At 38.4% G+C, this 25,020-nt stretch overlaps 1 protein-coding gene across 10 annotated transcripts in view; it reads right to left on the minus strand.

Moving 5' to 3' along the window:
• The window catches only part of MYO1B (myosin IB), a 107,162-nt gene that overhangs the window by 5,429 nt on the left and 76,713 nt on the right, over positions 1-25,020 (minus strand). For 4 of the 10 annotated variants that reach the window (XM_077785145.2, XM_021531365.3, XM_085585278.1 and 1 more), the window contains 15 exons: positions 22,216-22,320; positions 20,698-20,760; positions 19,789-19,989; positions 17,291-17,517; positions 16,903-17,103; positions 15,801-15,894; positions 15,220-15,369; positions 13,047-13,115; positions 11,391-11,477; positions 10,997-11,083; positions 8,290-8,376; positions 5,112-5,186; positions 4,581-4,715; positions 3,638-3,744; positions 1,080-1,212 (listed from right to left, as the gene is read on the minus strand). In XM_077785145.2, coding sequence (XP_077641271.1) covers positions 1,080-1,212; positions 3,638-3,744; positions 4,581-4,715; positions 5,112-5,186; positions 8,290-8,376; positions 10,997-11,083; positions 11,391-11,477; positions 13,047-13,115; positions 15,220-15,369; positions 15,801-15,894; positions 16,903-17,103; positions 17,291-17,517; positions 19,789-19,989; positions 20,698-20,760; positions 22,216-22,320 — 1,821 coding nt within the window. The remainder of the gene's footprint in view (positions 1-1,079; positions 1,213-3,637; positions 3,745-4,580; positions 4,716-5,111; positions 5,187-8,289; positions 8,377-10,996; positions 11,084-11,390; positions 11,478-13,046; positions 13,116-15,219; positions 15,370-15,800; positions 15,895-16,902; positions 17,104-17,290; positions 17,518-19,788; positions 19,990-20,697; positions 20,761-22,215; positions 22,321-25,020) is intronic. The other 6 variants (XM_021531370.3, XM_085585280.1, XM_021531369.3 and 3 more) reach the window with 3 other exon arrangements.

Here is a 25,020-nt window from a genome sequence, read left to right on the forward strand (position 1 = left end):
CTTTTCAGAGTTATGTCCTCCTCTCTTTATCTCTTGGAATTACCCTTTAGGAGGATAAGCATTCATATTTTTAAAAGACAAATGTTTTTAAAGTATAAAATGTGTGTTCTTAAATTTGTCTTAGAAAATAGTAAGAAAGAGAAATGAGAACTTAATCCACATCCACATTTTTCTCCTGTAAACTTTAAAAGAATAAAATCTTTATTAAAATTAAGAAGTAGCTGCCTTAAGCACATAGAACCATAGTTCATTAATTTGTTTTTTAACCTTGAGAGCTGTAGCCTATGAAAGTACAGGAAAGATATTGTCTTCATTTAACTAGTTTCTTCTAAACCAGAAAATTAACTTGGCATCAACAATGGGTAACCTAATTTCATTCCTACAAATGCATGAATGACATCTACATCTGAGAAGTTAAGATCTACTACTTCTAATATTTACACAGATATGGTGAAAACAATTAAGTTTACTAAGGCAGAATAATACTTCCTGTTTTAATAAGTATAATTTAAATGCAAAATATGTTCTATGTTGTCAGAATAAAAAGGTACCCAACTTTAACAACTTTATTCAAATGATACAAGAAACTTGCATCTTCGCTCCAAAGAGCTTTGGAAGACAGGTAAAGCTAGAAGAGTATGCCACTCATAATTTTAAAAGATAATGAAATGTGATAATCAGAAGCTTGACTGACAACATGGACATTGAAAAGTTAAGTTTTCTGAATACTTGAGTATGATATTCTCTAAATGTTTATTTTCTTTAATTGGCAAATAGAAGATCTTAGTTGAGTACAGAGACTACATTTAGTTGTGACACAATACAGTCTGTTACCAGTTGATGAGATATCCTTTTTGTTTGGAAAAGTCACTGGAAAATACAGAACAAGAATTTAGTAATCATTATGTAAATTTAAAGAGGTGTTTAAAATCACCACGGTACATAAAACCAACATCTCCAGTCTTGCCCTTAAAAATACACATTATTTTAAAATCTTCAGACTAATAGGAGTCTTGCTTTCAGTGCATTTGTAACCAAAATGATCTACCCTTCTGGATAAATCAAATCCATGTGATTACCTTCCCATTGGCTCTATTGATCTTATTCACAACTTCTGCAATAATGATCTTTTCATCCACAGCATCTTTGAGCTTTTTGTACTTGGGATTCTCGCTGATCTCCAGGTAAGCTCCTTGGAATGGCTGCCCAACACTGCAAAGGAAACATGAACCAATGAGGAGATGCACCAAGCATCATTTTCAGTGATGGTAAATGAAGAGAAAGTTATCACCAAAGACAGAATAGAATGGGGTTTTTCCTTGCTCTGGAAGCATTTTCCAATTAAATGGGCCCAATTGCTTTGGATATCAGACACACAAACATCCCTGCAGATACAGTCAACTGTGATTTGAAATCACCCAGTGAGTCTCTGTGAAAACAGAAAATAAAACCCCAGTAGGGCTGACACGACTGATACTGATAGGCAGGACGTCAGTGGCAGACATGAACTCGCCTTCAAGATCTGCCTTGTTTGTGCAGCATGCAGCAGCTCCTTGTCAAGATCTGCTGCACTTGCCAATTCCCCCATCTTTACACACCTCAGGGTGTTAAAATAAGGGCTTCACTATGAATTGATATTGTGTCTGCAACTTTAAAAATGGTGATTTGACGTCAGCCAAAGCTTTGCCAAGACGAGCCCAAGAGAAACCAATGCATTATGTGGAACAGCACTGCCTTTGCCATTGCATCTCATGCACACAGGGAGATGGGAAGGAAGAGGAATGATACTGGAATTCTAGTACCCACAAGTCCCTCTTTCTCCTGAAATAATTATACTACAGACAGAAAATTAGCCACATCCTATGAACCATTATCATGTAAATTAAACAGAAACTTTATTCAATAATTTTTTCTACCCTTAGGCAAATTAAAAAAAAAATACAAAAAAGAAACCCCAACAAAACAACAGTAGGAGCTAATCAGCTCTGGATACCAGACAAAAAGACATGGAAATGTTTCTAAATGAATGCAGGGTAGGGAAAGCATTCCAACTTTCCACCATGTTGGAGCTTTGGGTTTTTTTGGTCTTTATTAATTACCATTATGAAACCATAGTCAGCAAAACAGTAGATTCCCTGTGGACTTCATCCCTGATCAAATGATGATAAGTTATAGCTAAAACTGAAATGAATCAACAGCTCCTCTAGCACGTATAGCACTTAAGAATGTCTTGGATAAAAATGACTCAAATAAATAAATATATATATATGTGTGTATGTGTGTGTATATTTTGCTGTAGGTTATTTCATTGTTCAGCCTCAGTGTAAAAAGTACCAAACCAGGGATATAAATAGAATTCCTTCCTTTCCAAGGAGCTCTATGCTGAGCAGATGTATACTGACTAAAAAGTAAAAAAACCTGCTTGCTCATAGGAAAGTCCAAAGGCACCATCTTTCTCTTTTCCCAGCAGCATAAAAAGACATCCCAAAGCAAATAAGGAACAAACCACAAGCTAGCATATATAGCCATTAAATGAGTGATCTACTGAAGGGGGAAAAAAGAGAAACATATACCGAGTACATTACAGGAAAACAGGAAATGTCTCAATAAAAAAATGACACAAAACCAAGGAAACACACAAACAACAAGCAGAGCTTGTCCATGCATGGAACTGTTCCCATAAACTCTTGTAGATCCCTGTTCCTCCCTCTGCTGAACCTTGCTTCTCATTCTGTTTGTTCCTGTTCAGCTCAAATTGTGCTGCTAAGAGAGAACTCTCTCTCAATGGACAAGATGGTTGTTTTCAAGAAAAAAACACAATTTATAAGCTTGTATTCACTTAAAAAGTGTAAGCTAACTTATATCAAGGACAACATATCTCTCTTTTGTCAGTTTTACTGCATACCAAAATAAGCATATTCCTTAAAATTAAATACTACTTCACTTTCTTGAATAATGCTGGCTCTATAAATAGCAATGACAAGAATCTATCAGTTTCAAAGAACTCAATAATCTGAGAAACAAAAAAACATATTTGCAGAGATTTCACACTATTAAAAGAAAAAAAATTCTAAAATGGAAATATAAATTTCTTTCAAGTATCTTTAAGTAAATTTCTTTTAAACTCTTAAATTACTCAGTCTTCACCTTAGAGCACTATGAATGTGCTAAGTTTGAACACAGGAGAGCTCCTCAGCACAGCTCATCTGGGAGTGAGTGACATTGTCACTTAGAGCCTTCCAGCTCACTCTGAGTTATTACTGCAGGAAACAGCCTGAAGGGAATGAGGGGAAAGGGTGAAAATTGTTTCCTGGAAAAAGGTGAAAATTGTTCCCTCTTGCAAGTTCCCCAAACTTGTACAGCATGAGCATGTCAAGGGGGATTAGACAACAAACTACCATGGATTCTGGACAGAAGTTCTTGCTATCACAGGACTGGTGGCTGTAACATCATTTAAGTTTGCTTCCAACTGAGGTCAATTTTCAGGATGGTAAAGGCAAATGATGGAGAGATGTTGTCAAGCAAGGAAAATGCACTTTCCTGCTTAAGATAAAAAGCAAAATCCTGCTTAGTTTCCCAAATCTATGTGAGGATATTGAATTTGTTGTACACTGAAAGCAGCAGAATCAGTCATTACCTGGCTGGATATAAAGCCTTCTTGTCCTTGAAAAGTTCACTCGCTTCCAGTTTTTCTTCATATATAAGCTTTTGCTGATCTGTGAACTGATCTCTGTACTTTTTACACTACAAAACAGGATATATTAAACAAACCATAAAATTATCTTTCCCAATCTCACAGCACCACAGACTAATGTTTGCTCATTGCTCAAGATGCACATTCTTTGTATGCTTCTGAAGTGATTCAGCTCCATCCTACGTGCCACTGATAACAAACAGGAGAGGTGTTTTTCTCCTCAGCCATTCTAGATACTTTTGAATTACACCAGAAACAATATATAAAACATCTCTCCTAAGTATTTTGCACTCAAACATGAGCTTAATCTATGAGACACCATTCATTGGAAGAGTGCACTAAAAAAGTTCAAAAAAATATAAATACAATTCTACAATTTTGGAAGTTTATGTAGGCAGAGAGGAAGAAAAAGACAGCTGAGAGGATGAGTTTTGCAGGCTCAGAAAGAAAACCTGTTCCTTGACAATTCACAGAAAACACAGCCCACAAGATCAGTAAAACATCCCATCAGCACTTGTACAGATTCTCTCCATCCAAAGATCCAAAACAAATTTCAGCTAACCACAGCTTATAAGTAAAAAATTCCACCCAGCACTTCCAGTGTGGGTCTAAGTCCTGGCCATGGACACAAGTATTACAAGCTATTAATTAACAGGCTGATGGCAGGAAGCAAACCTCCCTCCCTAGCCCCAGAAAGGAGTAGCCAGTATAGTTATATCCCTAGCAGGCCCAAGGCAGTGATCAAAAAACCTACTCCTTCCAAAGAAATAAAATTATCCTGGCTGGAATAGAAGGAAATAAATCCTAAAAATAGACCCTTTTTGAACAAAACTGTAGAAAATCATGGGAAGAAGTTCTGCACAGACTGGACCAGAATGTGTCCTACCCTCCACAAATGGAAAATCCTCTTTAGTTCCTTGTGAGTTGAATCCAAGAAAAGGTAAGGCCTCGCTGGCCAGTTTTTATCTATTGGTGATAAAGAAGGCATCTTATTCTTCATTTCCAAGAAGTATTTTTGCATCTGTGATAAAATTGAAGCAAGATGTTTTATTAATGTTCAAATATCAGAGTTATTGCAGTGCACAAGGAAAAGCAGATGCTCTGTGATTAAAAAGCAAAGGTACCAAACTGCAACTCTCAGCTCTCATAAACCAGAATATGGACTTTTAAAGCCAGGTATATTGAGAAAGGCAGATTTAGATATCACAGAAGTGTGGCAAATACTTTGTACCATTCCTATACCTCCAAAAATTATCACTATCCTTTCTTTACAATATCAGAATATTAATTTGTCACTTTTCCATGTACTTGGACATTTCCTTACAAAGACTATCATAACACAACTGTGACATTTGACAGAAAATAAAAACTTAAAACACAGGAAGTGTACATGTACTTTGTACAGATATATACATACAAGTCTCTGAAGGGTAAATTCATAAATTTTTCTTCCAGCATTGGCTCTGAAGAATTTCCTGTATTCTCTACGGACCTGGAAAGTTAAACAAACCCTCAAAATGAATATAAAAAGCAAATTTGTTTGCACATGTGCTACTTTAACAAGCTCTATGGTAGAAGACATAAAAACAAGCATATGTACATGCAAAGGGTTCCCTGAAATAGGAACATCACCTGGTCACACTTAAATTATATGAAGCAGACCATGGACCACGATGTCTGAAAGACACCTCGGCTGACCTGAGTGCAATTACTCGCAAACTTATCAAGGAATTTGAAATCCTTCCCTCCAAAAAGGCAAATTATTCAAATATTGTTGAATTTGCAGCATGAATCTATTTTCAATAGACTTTTGCATAAAGCTGGACTGGAAAAAGTGAGACATCAACATGGATGATACTATTTTGTTGTGTCTAAAGTGACACTTATTTGAAGTTAATTACAGAGTTAACTGGTGAAATTTTCAATTTTTCTCCTTTAACATTCTTAATATAGAGAGTTTGCTATAATAAAAAGGGTTGGGTTTTTTTTTTTTTCCAGAGCACATGTCTGCATGAAAAAATTATTTTGACAAAAGCAGTCCTCATTCCAAAAGAAAAATAAGATTTTGGTGCTTGGTAAGAGCAGAGAATTAACACAAAGATTGCTTAATGTCAGCCAGCTTGATATTTGCTCCCAAAATTTATTTAAAAATCCCATAAAATTAAAAACTAATCAAAAAACTGAACATCATAATTTTTGCAAGCAATATTAATTTTAAATACATACTTGGAAGTGCAAGTTTTAGAGTACTTTTGCCTTTTGTATTTCTATCAGTGCTACTTAGAGCAAAATTCAAAAAAAGCAGTAAGGGAGAGCCCACCTGATTTGCAGTTTTATGTGACACACAGGCTCACCTGAAGTCAGCTGAAACATCCCCCAGTTTTTTTGCTAACTCTGGCACAGTCTGCAACACACCTGTTATGGGTTTTGGGCAAAACCCAGGGAAAACATCGTGGCTTTGCATAATTTACCCCAGAGCAAAACGTAGTGGTTTTAGCTAACTCACTATGTGTTGCTGGCTTCTCAGTAACCAGAATATAAAGGGAAACCCATAGCATAAAATCCTCTTCAACTCAGAAAATAATTTACCTGGCACCCCCTTCTGCCTCATTCATGCATTTTAAGATAAGCCAGCATTTGGAAAGCAAGAATCTGTCACCATTTGTGGACAAAAACCACCCCACAGGTGAACAGATTTTGCTTAATTACACATTAAGATGCGTAACATCTTAAGATGCCACAAAACTGGCAACATTCAGCTGTCGTCACACCATGCAAATTCAGCAGATATTTTTTTTTCCTTCTCACTTTATAAGAAAAAAAAAATATTAGAGTTCTATTCACTCATTTTCTGCAAGGCTTAGTGCTCTATAATTAGAGTACATCCTTTATTAATTATTCAGGGATGGTAATTAACACACTCAAAGCCACTCCAACCACAATCATCCCAAATCTCACCATCGACTCTCCTTAATGATCTTGCTTTATATTATTCTTTGCGAGCTGAAAGGTGTGCAAATTAATTTGGAGGAAAGGGACTAATAGACACCCACACATCCTATTGGTGCTGCAGGGAAGCTGCAAAGCAAGCACTGAGAAATGCAAGCTGCTCCAGAAAAGCATAAATCTGGAAAGTACCACAAATGCTATTAAAATCTACTTGGCATACAATTAAAAAAAAAAAACAAAACAAACAAAAAACTAAACAACAAAATCCCCACAATTTAATAGTTTAATCTTCATCGTTTTTATCAACTTTAATTCCTCAGCCTCGCATATCATGGGTGAAAACACTTTGCCTTCAAACTACTTGTGGTAACAGTGATATATTGGAATGACAGACTACAGTTTTATTGAGAAAAATCTGTATATTTCAGGTGAGATGGAAACTGGAAATGTAGCTGACACTATTTAACAAACTCATTGAAAACCACAGACTGCAGAAATGCATTGCTGCTGTAATGTGCCTTAAATGTTTTGGAGTCATTAGCTTGCATTTAAATGCGACTGTTTCATATGAAATGGTCTCTGAGTTCTCAGGAGGGATATATCCTTGTTTTAAAATCATAAAAACAGACCTACTTTGGCAGTAGTACCTAAAGAGTGATTCTGATCTGCAGAATGACTTCTTGAAATGGCTCCTTTGTATTTTCCAGCTCTGTTTTCCATGTACGTACTGTAATGGATTTTTTTTTTCATACAAATGAACATGCATTACTATAATTGTATGTTTTCTAACTATTTCATCACTGAACTTTATTCTGCGTTATTCAGTGAACTGTTCCTTTCAGACCTCTGTATTCTACAATATTCCCATTAGCAGCAGTCACTCCAAGCCAAGCCAAACAGATTCAGATTTCTGCAGTTCTTCAGGACTGCATTTGTAAAACTGTGTTATGTAAATCATTTGGGCACAGACCTGAAACATCTGAAGATGCCATTTTCATAGTCTATTTACAGAGCAGAACTACATTTTTCCAGATTACAGATGTGTTTTCTTTTGACAACCAATCCTTGAGAGCAAGGGACTTTCTTGAAAGCAAACACTTTTGTGCATTTCAATTTTTCTAGGAATTCATGGCTGTCACAAGCCACAGGTCGGTGTGTAATGCCAGGCCCTAAAAAGGCTGCTGGATGCAACAGGACATGACCACTGGCTTTACACCCTGCCCTCAACACTGGGATCAGGGGTCTACTGTGAGCAGCAGTGAGGGTCAGACACTTCCACCCTATTTCCCATTCTAACAAGCAGAGGTCACAACAAGAAAATACATCCTTGTAATCTTTCCAGATAGGACCTTTGCCAAGGTAGGTCATCTTTTAAAGTCAACAACTGTAATACAGTCCCTTTAATCGTCTGTCTTTCTGCAATTCCTGACATGACAAAAAACCCCCAATGCCTCAACATTGCTGTAAGTGAGGCAACTTCAGCTTATGACTTTTTCAGCCAAGTCCACGGCAAAAGTTAAACAATGTGTAAAAAAAACATCCCTTCCAGTGAGCCCACACAAAACTGCTTGTTTATTAAGTGTTAGTAAGGTGTGCCACGCTTTATTGAGTTCATGTTAACAAGATGGGAGTGTTGGAGAAAGTACCTTCAGTCCAAGCCAGTAAGCCCAAATGACTGCCACAGCATGCTTACGCCTAGCCTCCTCCTTCAAGCGTTTCAACTCCCTCCGAGCCTAAAAGGTTCAGAGAGTGAACAAAAGAGAGAGCCCGATGCAGAGAGCGCGGGACGCCGCTCCCACCACCAGCAGGGAAGGGATCAGGGGCAGCGCTTCACCTCCCGCGCCCAGCGCCGCCCGAGCTGCGTGAAGCCACGGAGAAAAGCCTCCGCTGCTGCTGCCGTGGCACGCACGGGTGGGAATTTCGTTATTCAGCCCTGTTATTCGCTGTCAGGCCTGCCTCTCCTCTTCTGTGCACACCTCCCATACGTACATTCTAATGGGAGAGTTTTGTCTGCAGTTTTACCGTCAAAATGATGCACGTGAAAATCAAGACTTCCTAAAATCTCACTATCAAGTGCCTGGGCAGGACAGAATCAGCTCTGAAACTACGTGTCATGGTGACTTTCCAGCATTGTAATGAGGGCTTTTATTCTGGAGGTTATTTTTTTTATTTTGATATGTATTGAAAAAAAAAAAAACAAAAAAAAAAAACTCTCCAGCCTGTTAAATGATGTCTGTCTGTGGAATTAAGGGGCAAAGCCATCAAACCTGGTGCATTCCTCATATACAAGGCAATAAGCACCTTCCTACCTTTCATCAATCATTCCATTTTAGGAAAGCAATTTGAGGCATGTGTGGGCAACTCTAACAGCATGTCACATTTTAGGAGATACCAGCACATTTTTTGTTCAGTTATCTGATGAAAACACTCAAGGAAGAGTTCCAGTAATACAGGCTCAGTCAGAGCAGCTCTAGCCCTGTATCTGCACTTGTCAAGCTGTGAGTTATCAGACCTGTGCAGCAGCAGTTCCAGCCTGCGCCAGTGATGCTCTCCTTGTGCAGCTGGAAAGGTTAATGTACAGAAGATGCAGACTTAGAAATTATGTTTTCACTCATCTGCTTGGCAGAAAAGCTCCTACTGCACAGCAATGTAAAAGCAAGAGCTATGCAAAGCTAAGTATTTGTCTATCTTGTGAAAAGGAAGGAAACTGAGTACCTGAGGCTCACTCTTTGTTTATTTTTGTTTGTTTGTTTTTGGATTTTTTTGGTAAAGCAAGAGACTTCTGATGATAACTTTTAAACATTTTTGTTCTAAATATTCCCCCAGGAAAAGATAACAGATCACATCAATAAAAAAGTTGTCTCCCTTATCAGACACTATAATTATTTTTCTAATCTTAATTCAATTTAGATTATTATCTTTATATTCATATATATATTATTATGTTTAGATTATTTATAGTTAAGGAATAAGGAGACAATTTTTCACTAAATTCTTGTGAGCCAGTTGATAAAAATAACTATTAAATCATCCAAATCTACTAAACATTTAAATGAGGAACTTTAACATGGTTAACACTATTGCATCTACTGGATATATCTTATAAAGATATCAAAGAAATATCTTAAAACTATGAAAACAAATATCTCTTCTGCAGTACTGAGCAATACTTTAGTAAAAGGAGCTCTAGTTAAAAGCATAAATTCTTGACGTATTGTGCTTAATCAAATGTAGAGGAAACCGTGTGTCTGTCAAATTATATCATTACCTAAATATCAAGCCAGAACTGAAAAGTTCCAAGACTCCCTAGTATGAAGGAAATTCTGAACATGTTTGTTTGGATTCCCAGGGCTGCCATTTTGCTGGAAATCTAATAAATTTATACCAAAATAACAAAGGTCAAACACAGCATTATACTCCAGATATAATTTGAGCACATTTCTCCATCCAGTTGGCAAGGTGTTCTAACAACACACTCACAACATAAATAACAACTGAAAAATGTTTCAAGTCTAATGTATTTATGGTTTTCAGCTAAATTAGGAATTTATTAATTGAAACCAATATAGTTTTGACCTCCAGTGAACAGCATTTCAAATGTTCACATAACCCAGAACTACAGGCTGGGGATTAGCAAGAATCTTTCAGTGGGACTTTGCTTCTGAAAACAAACAGCTGATGCTGAAATTCCTGGGATTTTTCTAGAGCTGTAAGTTTAGAATTGCAAACTAACATCATTTTCTGCTAAAAGATCAGCTCATAAAATTTTCCTTTACTTGTGGTTATTGAATTTTCTTTACTGGCTCAAATCACAGCCAGAGAATCAATTAAACCAATCATAAGTAGAATTTAAGGAAACTTAATAATGTTGGTTTGAACTTGTAGATGAAAACTGCCCAGGGTACATATATAATATGTGGTGAAAATCTCAATTGGATCACTAACACAGTGTCACTGAAAGCACTTGTTGGGGCATGGGGAGGAACACACCAAAAAAACCCCAACCTTCTCTCCCCCCACAAACCATGCTTTGCATATTTACATGTAGTTAAATGCATTTCCTAATTTGAGATTACTGTAGTTCAGTCATTTTTAATCTAATCTAATGGCTTGTTAGTGCAAATCTGTACTCGGTTGCCATGCAAAGTATTTCCTACTCTACAAAAAACTGGCATACACAATTCTATCAGATTTATTAGGTGTGGCATGAATGGAAATGGAAGGAATTGATGATCATGCTCTATTATTTAAGAGTGAATTGTATTAGTCATGAATTCTCACTATGAAATAGTGATTAAATGCTGATATTGCTGAGTAATGAAGGGGGGGACATGTGATATGTGCATGAGGTACCTTATGTCCAAGCCAGAAAGCCCAAATAACAGCAATAGCATGTTTATTTCTAGCCTCGTCTTTCAGTCGTCTCAGTTCCCTTCGTGCCTGTGATGCATTTGAAAATGGGATATAGAAAAGCTTAGAAAAGGAAAGATTACTGCAAGTTCCCATTGGTGCAAGAAAGAAAGCAAGTAACCAGTCACTACAAACAGCAAAAATTAAAGCGTGTCCCAGCTTCCCAGATTGCACCAGCTATGACATGTTAGCAGCAAAGAGAAACCAAAATAAACCAGTTTAAGCAGTCAAAGCAGTTTAAGGCACTGACAGTATTCCCAGATAGCTATCCTGAGGGATATCCTTCTTCATTCCATGTAGGGACACACAGTTGCACAATTTGTTGCCATTTTCTTACCTGGGTACCATGCCAATAAGCAGCAATTACTGTGGCAGCCTCGTTACAACGCTTCAGATGCTTCAGCTCCCGAAGAAGTTTCCGAGCCTGTAAACAATTGAAAATGTTCTTTTTAACTAACTAGATTTGTATACTTTTGAAGTAGGGCACTGCAACTTGCAAATCTAGGTAAAACCAAAGATCACTGCCTCCAAATCCCCAAGCAAATACATTCACAAATGCTGCCCCAGCCTAAAATTTGCTGCTCTAGGGAGGATTCTGTGCTGCAATAATGCAACTTGCAGGTTAGGGGATCTTAGTTCAATGGCTCCGTTTTCTCCCAGGTTTACTGCATTACCTGAGATATCTATATGTCTGTTTGCATAATGGCAACAATATTTTTTCTCCATACAATAAATGTCTAATCCATTTAGAGTGCAATAAAGAATAAATCATAAGTAAATTGCCTGTCTTTAGGTCACACCAAAGGCTGCTGTCATGCCAGGCTTTCATGCACAATGCTACTGCAAAAGAGCTTGTTCTCCAAAGGCAAACAGAAAACCATAACTTCAGATGATGCTTTTAACCCAGTTTTCTTCAAATAATGCTCATGGGAAAAGACAGCACATCAATAGTTAGAATGAAAGGATATTTTAAACTCATTTAAACAAAATTATAAAGACAAAGTAAAAATCCAGAGAAATAGCAAAATCAAATCATGTTACTTTATTGCTGGCAAACTTTAAAGCCTTCTGGGCAGGAGAGACTATTTACACCAATATCTACTAACTGTAGCTCCTTCCTTCCCTGTCTGACGGAAAGGAAACAGACTCCAGAACTAAAGGCAGTTCTCTCTTCCCTATCTACAGGGGAAAGCCACCTTTAGCAGGGTAAAGAAAGGTTAATAAAAAATAGAAGAGCCCAGGGTTGTTTTTTTTGAAGCTAGATAGTAGTGGCTTTAAGCATCATGACTGCTTTCATGTAAGCTGTTAGTCTCATTTTTACCTCCTATTAAAGCATCATTCCTTAAATATCTACTAGGATCATGATTATCCCTTCACAAAGTACAAACTTCTCAGAGAAGAAGTAAAGTTGTGGCAAATTGAGGCAGTGTGAAAGCCCACAGCAATAAACTACTTTCTTAACACAAGTACACTTTCACTCTTTTGCTTAGCAGATGGAGATTTGAAGATTTAACCCAAGTAACAAATTGCCCAGGAAACCCAAACTCTTTATTTTAATCCTGCTTTCAATTTTATTCATTCTTAGAGAATCCTGTTAAGCATTAAATAACTGCCAACCACAGCTTCTTTCTTCCCAATCAGTCCAGCGCTACATTTTTCCTAAGGCCAATGGCAGAGCCCCAGAGCACCCTTCTCTGGAGCTGCTGGCCTTCTCAATTCCATGGAAGAAGATGCTTCAAGGATAACCCAATGGTTTAGTGTGGTCCCAGCATTCCACTTGCACCTTTTGCAGGGATTTGTAGCCCATGAAGCACATGCAGACATCCTGAACTCTTCCACAGCAAACATGAGTGTTTAACAATGGCTGTGGCACAGCCACAAGCTCCCAGGAGAGGAGGTGTGACAGGCAGGAGGCTCAGTGCACTTGGAAAGTGTTTTCTGACCTGCTCCTTACCTCTGCAAACAGAGACAGCTGCAGTAACAGGAAACTCACCTTCCACCCTCTGATGTACGACTGTACTGTGATAGCCGAACTCTTTATCTTCTGGTATTTTTTTTGTTGCTGTGTTAGAAATAAGTATGTGATGTTTAGAACAGAATATTATGTCTGTTAAACACTGCATAATTAGCCTTTCATTACTAACATTTGACAATGTGCTTGAGGAGACAAGCACTAAATGTAAAAAGTGAACCGTTTCTGACTGAGCAGATCAGATTGTGTGTTCAACTCGAGGGGAAACAAAGCACATCAACAATGCTGCATGGACAATGCCACTCTGTTTACAGAAACACTAAGTTCATGGTCAGCAGCACAATTGCACATTAAATGCTAACAGTAAGAGCTTTATTTATCTTTTCCACCAGAGCAGCACACAAACTGTCACACATACTCAGGTTTGTAGGCTAAGCTTTTTACCACCTTTTTATAAGACATGTGCTGTTCCTATTACCCACAGCACTTTTATTATGGCTGATGATAACTTAGGAAGAGGAAAAAGTCCAAAACCATGGATTCCTAACTGAGATGCTGGACTACTATTTAAGTATGCCAGGTTGAACAATAAATTTCCTGGACAGCTGAGCATTTTCCTTCTAAAAGGAAAGATTCAGTTCTCCAGTAGCCCAGCATTTATTATAATACTAAATTGACAGACTTTGCAACAGGGCTTTTAGACTTGACATTCAACCCACTCATTGACAGTGAAAATCTCTGTGAGCAAGCTGGAGAGGGTCCTCTCTGGGCCACCCTCATGCCACAGCTGCTGTCTGTCCTGCCCTGCAAGGCAACAGACAGACAAGTGCCTGCAGATCCTTGAGTCAAGCCTCCAGCACAAGGAGTTATTAAAAAAAATCTTTATTCATTCCAGGGATTTCCTGTGAAACCTTCCAAAGCACGGTGCCTACCAGTCACGTTGGGTAAGGAGAACGGTGCCTTTCATCCATGTGAAGAGGCTGAGAAAACTTTATTTTATTGGTCTCTAACATGACCATTAAAACAACTGCTGCCATGTGTCACCAGTGACCCAATAAAGGCTTACAGTTAAGAAATCAGCAGTTCTTGGTTGTGCATTTGTTATCATTTCTTTGTATTTAAAGCTGTGCCAATCTAGCTGCAGTAAGTTCATTTAAAATTCATTAAGAATGTGTGAGATCATAATGAAGCCATATGGGCACAGTGCAACTCTGTAATGATGCTGTTTGTAGGAATGGGGCCTTTCAGTCCCACAAAGTCAGAGAGAAGAGCTTTTACAGTCAAGACATATGCTTCAGTCATACTTTTTTCAAATGATCTAGACTTCCCCCTAACTATCCAAAAGTGAACCAAACACTGATGGCTTTCAAGAGGATGAACAGAACTGCTTGTCAACTGAAAAACGGGGATTTGTCAACTTGCAGTTTAAGAAGATTTTTCTTTCCGTGTTTTATCAAGGTTTCTGATATGCTTGTGTTATTCTCCAGCAATAACAAAACACAGCTGAGAAGTTCAAGAGTGGTTTTAAAAACAAATAAATCTTTTTTATCACGTAAGTCAGTATTATTTACTAACTGCCAAGAAGACATGAAAGAGTGGTGTAGCAGCGTGGATCAGTTTGTGGCACAGAACACTCAGTCCACACATAGAGCTGAAACTGTTTTGGGATTAACTGTATCAAGAATGATACCAAATTACAAGTCTTAGGAGTTACAATTAAAATAAACCCCTACAGGCAGCATTTTTGAGTCTTAGGCAAATGCTCCAAATAAGGCAAAACCACAAAAAGGCTTAGGAATGACTGAATTCCACAGAACTGCACATGTATATTACTGAACATTTTTTACACATTAACCATATGTTTTGAGAGGCGCTGTAAGTGTTGGGAAGCACAGCATTTTAGCTGAATGAAAAAGACTCTTCCCAGCTGAGCCACACAATCCTGCTCTCCCAGAGTGAAAGGACTCTGGTGAGCTTTTTAATTTTTTAAAAACTAGCACAGTGTAAGCACTTAACAGTACTCTATATAAACTAACTTTTCTTTATTCCTGCTATTGGTACGTAAGTAGTAACATAAAATTGAATTCTTTCAACAGCTCTCTGTACATATTGAAGAAAAAAAATCCTATGAAGGTTATATGTAGTAAACAATGAAGAGACCTCCCCCCACCATGCAGTAAGGATGGTATCTTACTGAGTATCTCCTGTACCAGGAAGCGATCACAATCTGGCATTTTTTCATTAACAAGAAGTGAGTACGGCACTTCCAGCCTCTGTAAATCTTCTCAATTAGAGTAGCCAAGTCCTCCAGACGCTGCTTTCTCAGGTCTTCTAGTTTGAAAAGCTGGGTGTGGGGGTTTTCAGGGTTTTGTTTGATATTGGAAGAAAAACAGCAGGAGAGAAGGGACAAGGAAAAAATACCATAAGCACAGTTCTTGTAAGAGAAATCTCCTCTTTGCTGAAGTCCCCCTTAATTAAACATTGTTTTATTCTTCTCCAGAGCTACAGGCAGGTACACCAACAAGATTTGTGGCAGATACAATGTCACAAGTCAGTGCTCAAAAATTATATTAAATTAAAGCTGACAGTTATTGTAGAATCTTGATTCAGATTGATTTTAATGGGCCTAACATTAAAAATCGCTCTTTTTTTTATGCTTCTGTCATAGCAATATATCAAACCACTGCATGTATAAAAATCTGTAGGAGCCAGGTGGTGGATGATGCTGTCCTCATGAGAGAGGGCTTGATTTTGCAGGAGGCATTTTTCACTTACTGTTCTTGGGTTGCGGATGAATATCTTTGATCTACCGAATGAAAATTCCTCTTCAGGGATTCCCAATTCATTAAACAGCACCTCTACTCCAGCCCTAAGAAGGAGTAAATGAGCTTAACAAACACGACCCCCAGCTCTAAAACATCTTAGTTTACATATTCACAGCTTAATTTGTGGAAGGTATATGAAAGCATATTTTAAACTTTTAAATAGTGCTTGACATAAGAAGATTGAAAACCTAACTCATTTCCTCAGTGTTTTCTTCCACTAAAGGTAAGAATAATCACTGTAAAGATTCAGAATAATTTGATGAAAAAAAGAGCAAATTTTATTTTACAGCCTCAGCAACGGCCTATTTTTTCCTCTTACATCTATAATTATTTTACTTAAAAACAGAAGGAAGGAAAAAGGAAGGGCTCACACTAATGTCAGAATGTGAAACAAAGACTGACGAGTTTGACAAATGCCAGCGTTCCATTCTCATCAAATGTATTTTATGAACACCAATAGAAAAAAAGGAAGTGGAACTGTGCAGATCTTTGTGATGATTATTGCAATGCTATTGTTACCAATACTACACTGCCATCATTCTCTTGATAACCTGAAGACTTATATTGTAGCTAAAAGATGTTAATCAATTCTGAAATCTTGCTTTTGGTGGCCACACGTAAAAGAAATAATAGAAGCTTATTTGCCCATCCCAGACACTATTTGCAAGAATACATGTGAATACTATGCAATTTAAGCGTATATATTTAATATAATTGATTTGCAACGATTGTCTCATAATTGTTCCCCAATCATTATGTAAAGTTATTCCTGAAAGGGCAGAGGAAGATTGTATGACCGCCTTCAACAAAATTAGTGTTCTTATACTTTGAAAATTGGTCATTAAAGGTAAGTGCACTCCTGATCATTGCAGACCTCCCAGTTATTTTGAATCCATGGCAGTATCTCTCTCTCACACCCTTTCTTTCAGACCCAAATCAGTAAGCCCCGCACCGCATTCCTTTTGCAACGTAAGCACAACAACTAAAAGCCCAGGACATGTGGAAGATGGGAATTTCACTCGGGACAGGTTGCAATATTGCTGTTTGCCTACCTGGCTGGCCCTCTCCAGTGGGGCCAGGTCTGCTTGCAGAGCATTTTGTACCTCTCCAGGCAGGGCTCGTAGGGCTGCCGGAAGGCGTAGCCCGCCCTCCGCACCCGCACGTTCTCCAGGAGCCCCAGGTACCGGATCTGGTGGCACACCAGGGCTTCGTTGAAAATGTGTGCAGCCTTTTTGTCATTGGGCTTGATGCACCTGCACAGGAAAACCAAAAGGGATGTCTCTTTGTACTGTATGTGCTAACAGCTGTGATGGTGAGCTTAAACCATACATTTTTATAGTTTATCCTTGGACATCAGGATTTTTTTTTTGTTGTTGTTGTTTTATTTTTTTATAACCTCATCAAACAAACTGACCAAATCTTTGGCACTGGGGAATTTACCTGATGTAGTTTGGATTTTTTGTCTGGAGATTTTTCATCAGGGTAGCAACTGAAGCCTTGAACTGTGAACCTGCTGTTGGTGGTCTCTTCAGATTGATCTTAGCAGGGTTTCCTTCTGGGAACAACGCTTTGATAAGGGAGTGGTTGGCCTTCCACATGGCCTGGGAGAGGTCACGGTACAGAAGATCATTATTTTTGTCCACAAATCCTTCCACCTGGTACATAACCTGAACAACAGAGAAGAGAACTCATCAGTGCAGGTTTTGAACTAAAACATAGACCAGTTCAAAACTGACCCAAGAAATTGATTTCTCCTTCTTACACACTGTCCAAAAGAAACAAAAGATATTTCAGCTTTTCATTTTAAATCTGACATTTGGATGGCTTTTTGTTGGATGAAATGTCTTTGAACACGCTACCTGGGAAAGATGCATTTTCTCATACTGCCAACAGTTCTCTGTGTCAATCAATTCTGGTTTCTGAAATGGAAGAAACCCTTTTTCCATCATTACTCTGACACATCACCACCTGCCATGAGTACAAAATCTTTTTTTCTGTCTGATGAGCTTTTTCTCCCTCTCTTTTCAGCCAAAACAACAAAAATACCCTTTCCTTTCAAAGTACTAATGCTTACATTATTTGCCTAACTAAAACAAGATATGGAATATCACCTCTTGCTATCACAGTGCAAGCAGCAAGCTGTGCAGCCCTCAGGGGACTGTTATTTTAAAGGACTTTTACCAGGAAAGCAGTCCAATAACAACAAGCACAAGTACAAAACTCTGACCTGCAGCTGGGTACCCAGAAGGCAACCAGAGGAACTTTGTGCAGACCTCAGATTGCTACTGGCTTCTTTAATTTTTGAGGCTAGGAAACATATTTGGTTAATTGAGACAAGTCATCTGGCTGGTAATACAGATTCTTCTTCAGATCCATGATTTCCCAGTTCTGCATGGGTATGAACTAAGTACACAGAACTCTGAATGAAAATAGTACTGACACGTATTTTACACAACAGCAAGTGACTGAGAACTCAGTAGGCAGCATCTTACTTTGGAGAACATGTTTCTGGTTCTGACAGGTGCAGTAAATGCCACTACTGAAAAAAAAAAAAAACCAAAAAAAACAACAAACCAAAACAAATGTTCACATGAAATTACTTGTATTTCCTAAAAGGAGGGTCAGACTTTTGTTGACCAGTGACAAGATCAAAATGTTCTCAGCTGAAGATGGAAAAACAACATTCCTCCCAAAATAGGAGGAATTCACTCTGCTGGGTAAGTGAATGCCTGTAACAAAGACCCTCACTGCCTGCTAAGACACAATCTATACACCGTCCTTCTCACAGTACTGGGGTATTTTCAATTCGCTTAGATTTTTGACAACCAAAGAAATACCTGATAGATTTTACAGTTACAAACTCTTCTGGGCAATTAATGTGAATGAAAGTCTGAAAGTCTGATATTTCCAGGACTATTTTGACTGAAAAAATTATTGAGCCATTCAAAATTTTAAGACTAAGAAAATTTCAAAAATCATTAAGTACTCCAAGGGAAATTAAATACTTTCCACATATTCTTTACTGTGTGACATTATCACTTCAGCAGATGCAGACAAGAGGTATAATTTCAACCCTACATTTACTTTCAATTTTTATAAAATAGATTGTCTTCAGTTTACAAATTTAATTTGATTTTTTTATTTTGATTTTCATTAATAAAAAGTCATAGCTTTTCACAGGTTTCACACACTGAAAGCTGTAAGACTGGTATTTATTCATACTGCTTATGTTGAAAAATGCAAATACAAACATTTGTAAAATGCAAATGTTTGCAAGCCCTCTGTGTAGCTTTCTCTTCCATCTGTTAAACACAGAGTATCAAACTCAGTTCCTTCAAATGTAGAAAAACTGCATTTTCACAACAATGTGACTAAGAACTGCAGCTAGTTCAGTGACAAAGAGCATGTTTTCCAAACTATGTTGCCAACTGATGCAAGTGAGCAATGATTTATTTCCAGAGACCTAATGCAGCACCAAAGCACATGGGGCACCCTTCTCCTTGGATGGAAGGAGAACTGCTTTGATTTCAGCCACAGCAGCAGGACTCTCTGCAAGGGCATGCAGTGACAGGACAAGGAGTAGGGGCTCCACACTGCCAGAGGGCAGGTTTAGGTTAGATAGCAGGAAGAAATCCTTCCCTGGGAGCATGGTGATGCCCTGCACAGGCTGCCCACAGAAGCTGTGGCTGCCCCATCCCTGGAAGTGTTCAAGACCAGGCTGGATGGGGCTCTAGTGAAAGGTGTCCCTGCCCACAGCAGGGCTTGGAACTAGGTGATGTTTAAGATCCCTTTCAACCAAAACCATTCCACGCTCTCTTAAAGCCTTCCAGCCAAAATCACAGATTCGAGGTTTAAGGCAGAAAAGATGAAGGCAGGTCTGGATTTTTCCATCAGCTACACCAGCCCCCCAGACACCAGGAGCTCCCTTCAGCAGGTACCTTGCCAGCATAGTGCTGAATCCTGAAGCAGCTGTGAGGCAGGGAGGTGTCATTGAGGAACCGGGAGCACTTGCTCATCCTGCTCTCAAAATGCTGGTGAGTGGCACAGACCTGGTTCAGTTTTTCTAGAAAGGTGTCATCGGTAACAGTTCCTGGCCTCAGGCATTCTTCATCCAGCATGGCCAGGATTCCAGTTTGGTTCTGAAGGTTCAAAACAAGAGCTTTAGTACTTGTTTCCATCATAGCACAAAAAGGAGATAATTCACCTTTTCAACTTCTGCTACCCAGGCAAACATTCTTTGAGCCATCTCAAAGTTTGGCTCTTTACCTCATGACCATTTCAACTGATTTTTAGCACTTGAATTTTTAAAAGACTTTCTATGAGATCTGAAATTCACGTTAAAACTTCATGTCATTTACTCAGCTAGCAACTCCAACTCAATTGAAAGTATCCAGTTTATGATAAAACCACCATGTATTTTATGTTAATGGCTTAAAAATGTCCTTTTGTGATTGTTAAGGAATTTTATCTTCTTGCATTGTAAATCTTCTCAGAATATACAAGTAATTTGAGTACCTCAAACACTCAGTAACATGTAATTGAGTTTTCTAGTTTCCATATGAAATGTTAATTACAATGCAGCATGTGATATCTGCTATTGAAAACAGCCCTAAATGTAAACATTTAAGAGCTGTTTCATTTGTTTTGTTAGTTTTTTGGTTTTTTTTTTTTTTTCTTTTTTGTGTAGGTACTGCTGAATATTTCTACAAAAGTAATATAGCTTATAAAAAAAATACAACAAATGGCATGTTTCACAAAATTGAGTGCATGAGGATGCATACAGACATTACAGCTAAATTAAATCCATGCATTAAAGTTATCCAGAGAGGTTCTTGAATACAACTTACATTTTCTATTAGGTCACAAATGATAGCATTGTTGAAATATTCGATATGAGTCCATTCAATCCCCTACAAGAAAATATAAATAAATGTATGAACAGGAAAACAATGGAGGGAGCTTTCCCTCTAAGCAATTAAAATTACTCCTGTTAACCATGGCACTGCATTCAAATTCAACTCCTCATGCTTACCAACAATTCATTTACTAAGGAAAACAAAAATTCAATCATCTACTCCTAACAATATTTGTGCAAAATGAGTGTCCTTGAGTGGCTGCCAAAGTCACTCTCCATTCCTTTCCCCCACCCATGTCAGCTTCCCATGCACTCCCTGGCGCCAGGCCAGGCTCCTCCCGCGCTGCCCACGCTCCCACTGGCCAGAAGGAAATCAGCCCATGTCCCTGCAAGTTCCTCACATCAAAATTTCTAAGTTCTTCGTTGTTGGTTTTTTTTTTTTTTTTTAATGGGAAGAAGAAAGAAGGCTAAATTTAGATAAGACCGTTTGAAAAATCCAGATTATACAGTTGTTCAGATGTTCTTAGTATCTCACTTCTTTTTTGAATATCAGTGATAAAATTTCCAGGATGAGATGCCAATGCATCAGGAGGTAGCACCGGTAGTGCAAAGGACTGAAAAAAGGAAAATATTAATTTCATTCTTAATTTGCACTCTGTGGTACTTCTTAGTTTACTTTTCTCAGAGCATTTGAAATATCATTCCAGAATCAAATTGCAGTAATGATGGTTTTCCACTGAATGCAAAATTAAAAAGAGATGCCAAAATTTCATGTTATCATCAGGATTGTAAGGCAGGAACTTTATGTAATTTTGAAAAATGTTTATAAAGCAAAATGGTATTATCCAGTCTGAGTATAGGCAGTGTGTGCCAGTTTTTACAGCTGGGAGCTGGTATTTTGTCTGAGCTCTGTGTATCATGCGGAGCACTGCTAAAACCTATTAAAACTTTAGCTTGATGTTCACTCACAGAATAACATCAAACACCAGAGGCTGGGCTCCACAGGACATCTTACATTTATCCACAAAGCTCACACAGCTCCCTTCAGTACATACCTGAAAGAACACTAGAACCAAACTCTATTTGCAGTTTCTTTCATGTTGCATGCTATTATTTTAGCTGTCCAATTGAAGGAGTGGCTGTGGCTGGTTTTGGGTGCATCCCAGACATTGCTGTATAATCCAAAACACAGGCTGCAGGGTAATGGTAGTAATGCCAGAAAGTGATATTAGTGCTGTAATAAATCAATTAGCCCTTGCTCAGAACTGCCAGTCATGGTTGCCAATGAATGAATCAGAGCTGGGTCTGGTTTTACCTGGAGAACTCATAATGTGAAACAAATGCCAAACCAACATTTTTTGCTTAATGTGACTACCACACAGCCCCACACAAACATGCTCCATGTCAGCCCTGTGGTCAGAAAGTGCCTCTGTTGCCTGAAAAATGGTTCCAGCCTGCCTGCCTGTGTGTCAATGGGAGGAGGGTGAGGAAAGATCCATTCAAGTATTACCTCTCGGATGTACTCCTCCTGCTCTTCTTTGAGGGTAAGTTCAATGAAGATCTGCTGCAGCTTCTCATTACAGTAGTTGATAATGAATTGCTCAAAGCTGTTGTCCTGTCAGATGAAACATGTTTGAGTTTGCTTTGTGTAAACAGCCTGGAACCCAGCAGGAGCGAGTTACTGCAGCAGCTGCAGGTCAACAAGCTGCTGTATTAACTACTCCCTCCAGTTTTGTGAGGTGATGGTTGGAGTAACATTTGATTGAGATCACGATTAGTTCAAAAATTTTAGACCAAATCCTTCCCTGAGGCTTTGTCCGTTGGGAGGGACAAAAACCTCCGTAAGGTTTATCCATGATGCCTCCACGCTGATTCCTTTGAACAAGTCATAAGGACACCTGTGGTGTCAGGGAATAAACAACCAAAGTTTTGCCTGTATTCCTCTGCCCCCATATGTAAAATGGAGACTCCTGCAGGGTCTGATAAATAAAATCATGACAGTAGCATTACCTCTTTTCCACTCAGCAGCCAATAAAGCATCCTATTTCCCTACAGAACAAGGCTCAAGCTGCTATTCCAGCTGCAGCTGAGCCTGGGTTAAGAGATTATTGACTCCAGAGGTCAACCCACCTCCTCCCGGCCAACAAACTGCCCCTTGAAATGGTGGGAGACAAAAGAGCTTCATTGACTAAAATTCCTCTAGCAGGCTAATTCATCTAAAACTGGGTTCGGGAGCAAGGAGATGTGTGACCCTTTGCAGAAGGGACCAGGGAGTGGAGCAGACCCTAGCAGGAGGGGTGGGCACAGGAAGGAGTCGGTGTCACAGGCTGTGACATGACACTCTGCCTTTTTAAACTCCCAAATAATCTGCTGTACAATACCTGTGAAACTTAAATTATGCTGATAGAATTTTTTATCACTGAAGGCAAGTGCAATCATTTGAATGCTTGAATTAAGGATCTGGTTGCTAAATGAGATTAAGAACACACAAGCAGATTAGAAAATATTGAGGCAGCACAGATTACTTTTATCATTTTAGTTTTAAATGAAGCAAAATCATAGCTGATCACCAAAATTCCTCAGCCACAAATGCTGCCCCTCTCACCAACTGCAATTATCACTCAGAGATTGCAAAACTTGCATAGCTGTAGATGAGAGAGTTAAAAGTTGGCATGCAGCAAAATCAGCACTGCAAACAAGTCATACTTACTGCATTCTGTTGAAAAAGAAATTACATAAACTGCAGTCAGTACTTATTCTACTTCCAGAACAATACAGAATATAACTATTAGCATTTATTTAGCATACCAAGTAGATCAATCTTTCTATCACTGAAAATGCAAAGTACTACATAAATGTTATATATTACATCTTCGTAGGTGAGTCTATCTTTAGGCACTGTCTAAATATTACCAAATAAACCAAGAGGGTGAGACACATCAGAGCCTAACACAGAACAGAATTCTTGCATTGCCCTGTCTCCAAATCACCAGGTAATGTTTGCCTCTAAGAGCGATATGTATAACCCTGGGCAGACAAATCTCTGCAACAGAAGTGGTGAATGTGGAAGGAAATAGAGAATACTGGAGGAAGAATGAGTATAAGTTTACTTGACACATTCAGATAAGGCCATCACTTCAGATATGTTGAGTTTGAAGTAAAAGGACCCCAACTGCCACATCACCCAGACAAAGTGAAAGGGTAAAACACACTCTGCATCCTCCTGCCAGGCACATGCCACCCAGCTCAGAGAGACTGCTTCTCCAAAGACCAGGTTATTCTGATTAAAAGGGCTGCAGGGCTCTTCACTCACAAATTATACAGGCTTGGTCATCAACAGAGGACGGAAACTGAACAGAAAATCCAGCTAAACCATCTAACTGAAAGGTCATTAACAATACATTAAAGTAATTGCTAGATGTTTTCCTGATTAGCTGTGTATCTGTGATATTTATGGCTTGCCAAAAAAAAAAAAAGGCAAACCAAAATCCACAGAGCTCTCCACAAATCACTCACATTGAGCTATGAAATTCTATTTGACATTGCCAAGCCACTGAAAATTGCTATTCCAGGAATAACAGTTATTGAAGAGTAGCAGCGATGTTGTTCTTTATGAATAATACAGAGCAAAAGGCTAAAACAGTTCATTATGGCAAAGAAAATGGGGGGAAAATGTTTGAAATTACTGAAATTCTGAAAATACTTAACTCAGAAGACATTTGGTAAATGAAATACACTTCAGAAAAGGTTTTAGAAAACCATGCCCAAAAGAACCAATTAGAGTGTTTATCTCTAAGCAATTCTAAGGAAGGGAACAGAGGTTGTGCCTTAATGAACATCTCTGATTTTAATTATGTGAGGCTCTACAAAGCATATACAAACATTCACAGATTAGTTGTCCCCCCCAATATTTTAATGAAGGTCTTATAGACATGAATACAACAAAATTAGAAGGGATCCTAAAGGACTTCTGACTTTTTTTTTTTTTTTTTAGAAGGCAGTAGAGAATAACCCACATCAGTGACAGCACATCACTAACCCCACTCAGGAGACAGGGCTGGAGGGACCCAGCCATCAGAGACAACTCGCTCCTTATGCTGGCCTCTTGTATTTAGTGAAGAAAGGAGTTTGACCAACACAGGAGCAGTGCAGTCAGACCCAAAATTTGAACAAGAGCTATGAAATAGTCTTAGGAAATTTTAAAGGGGAAAAAAAAAAAAAGACCGCATCTTCTCAAGGTGTCAGCTTCTCTTCCAGGCTGTAATTCTGATACTTTTAATGTCAAGGGCATGGCTTCAATCCCTGCATTTTAATA

This window comes from Lonchura striata, chromosome 7 (assembly GCF_050655825.1).
Source record: "Lonchura striata isolate lonStrDom1 chromosome 7, ASM5065582v1, whole genome shotgun sequence".
Classification (NCBI taxonomy): Eukaryota; Metazoa; Chordata; class Aves; order Passeriformes; family Estrildidae; genus Lonchura; species Lonchura striata.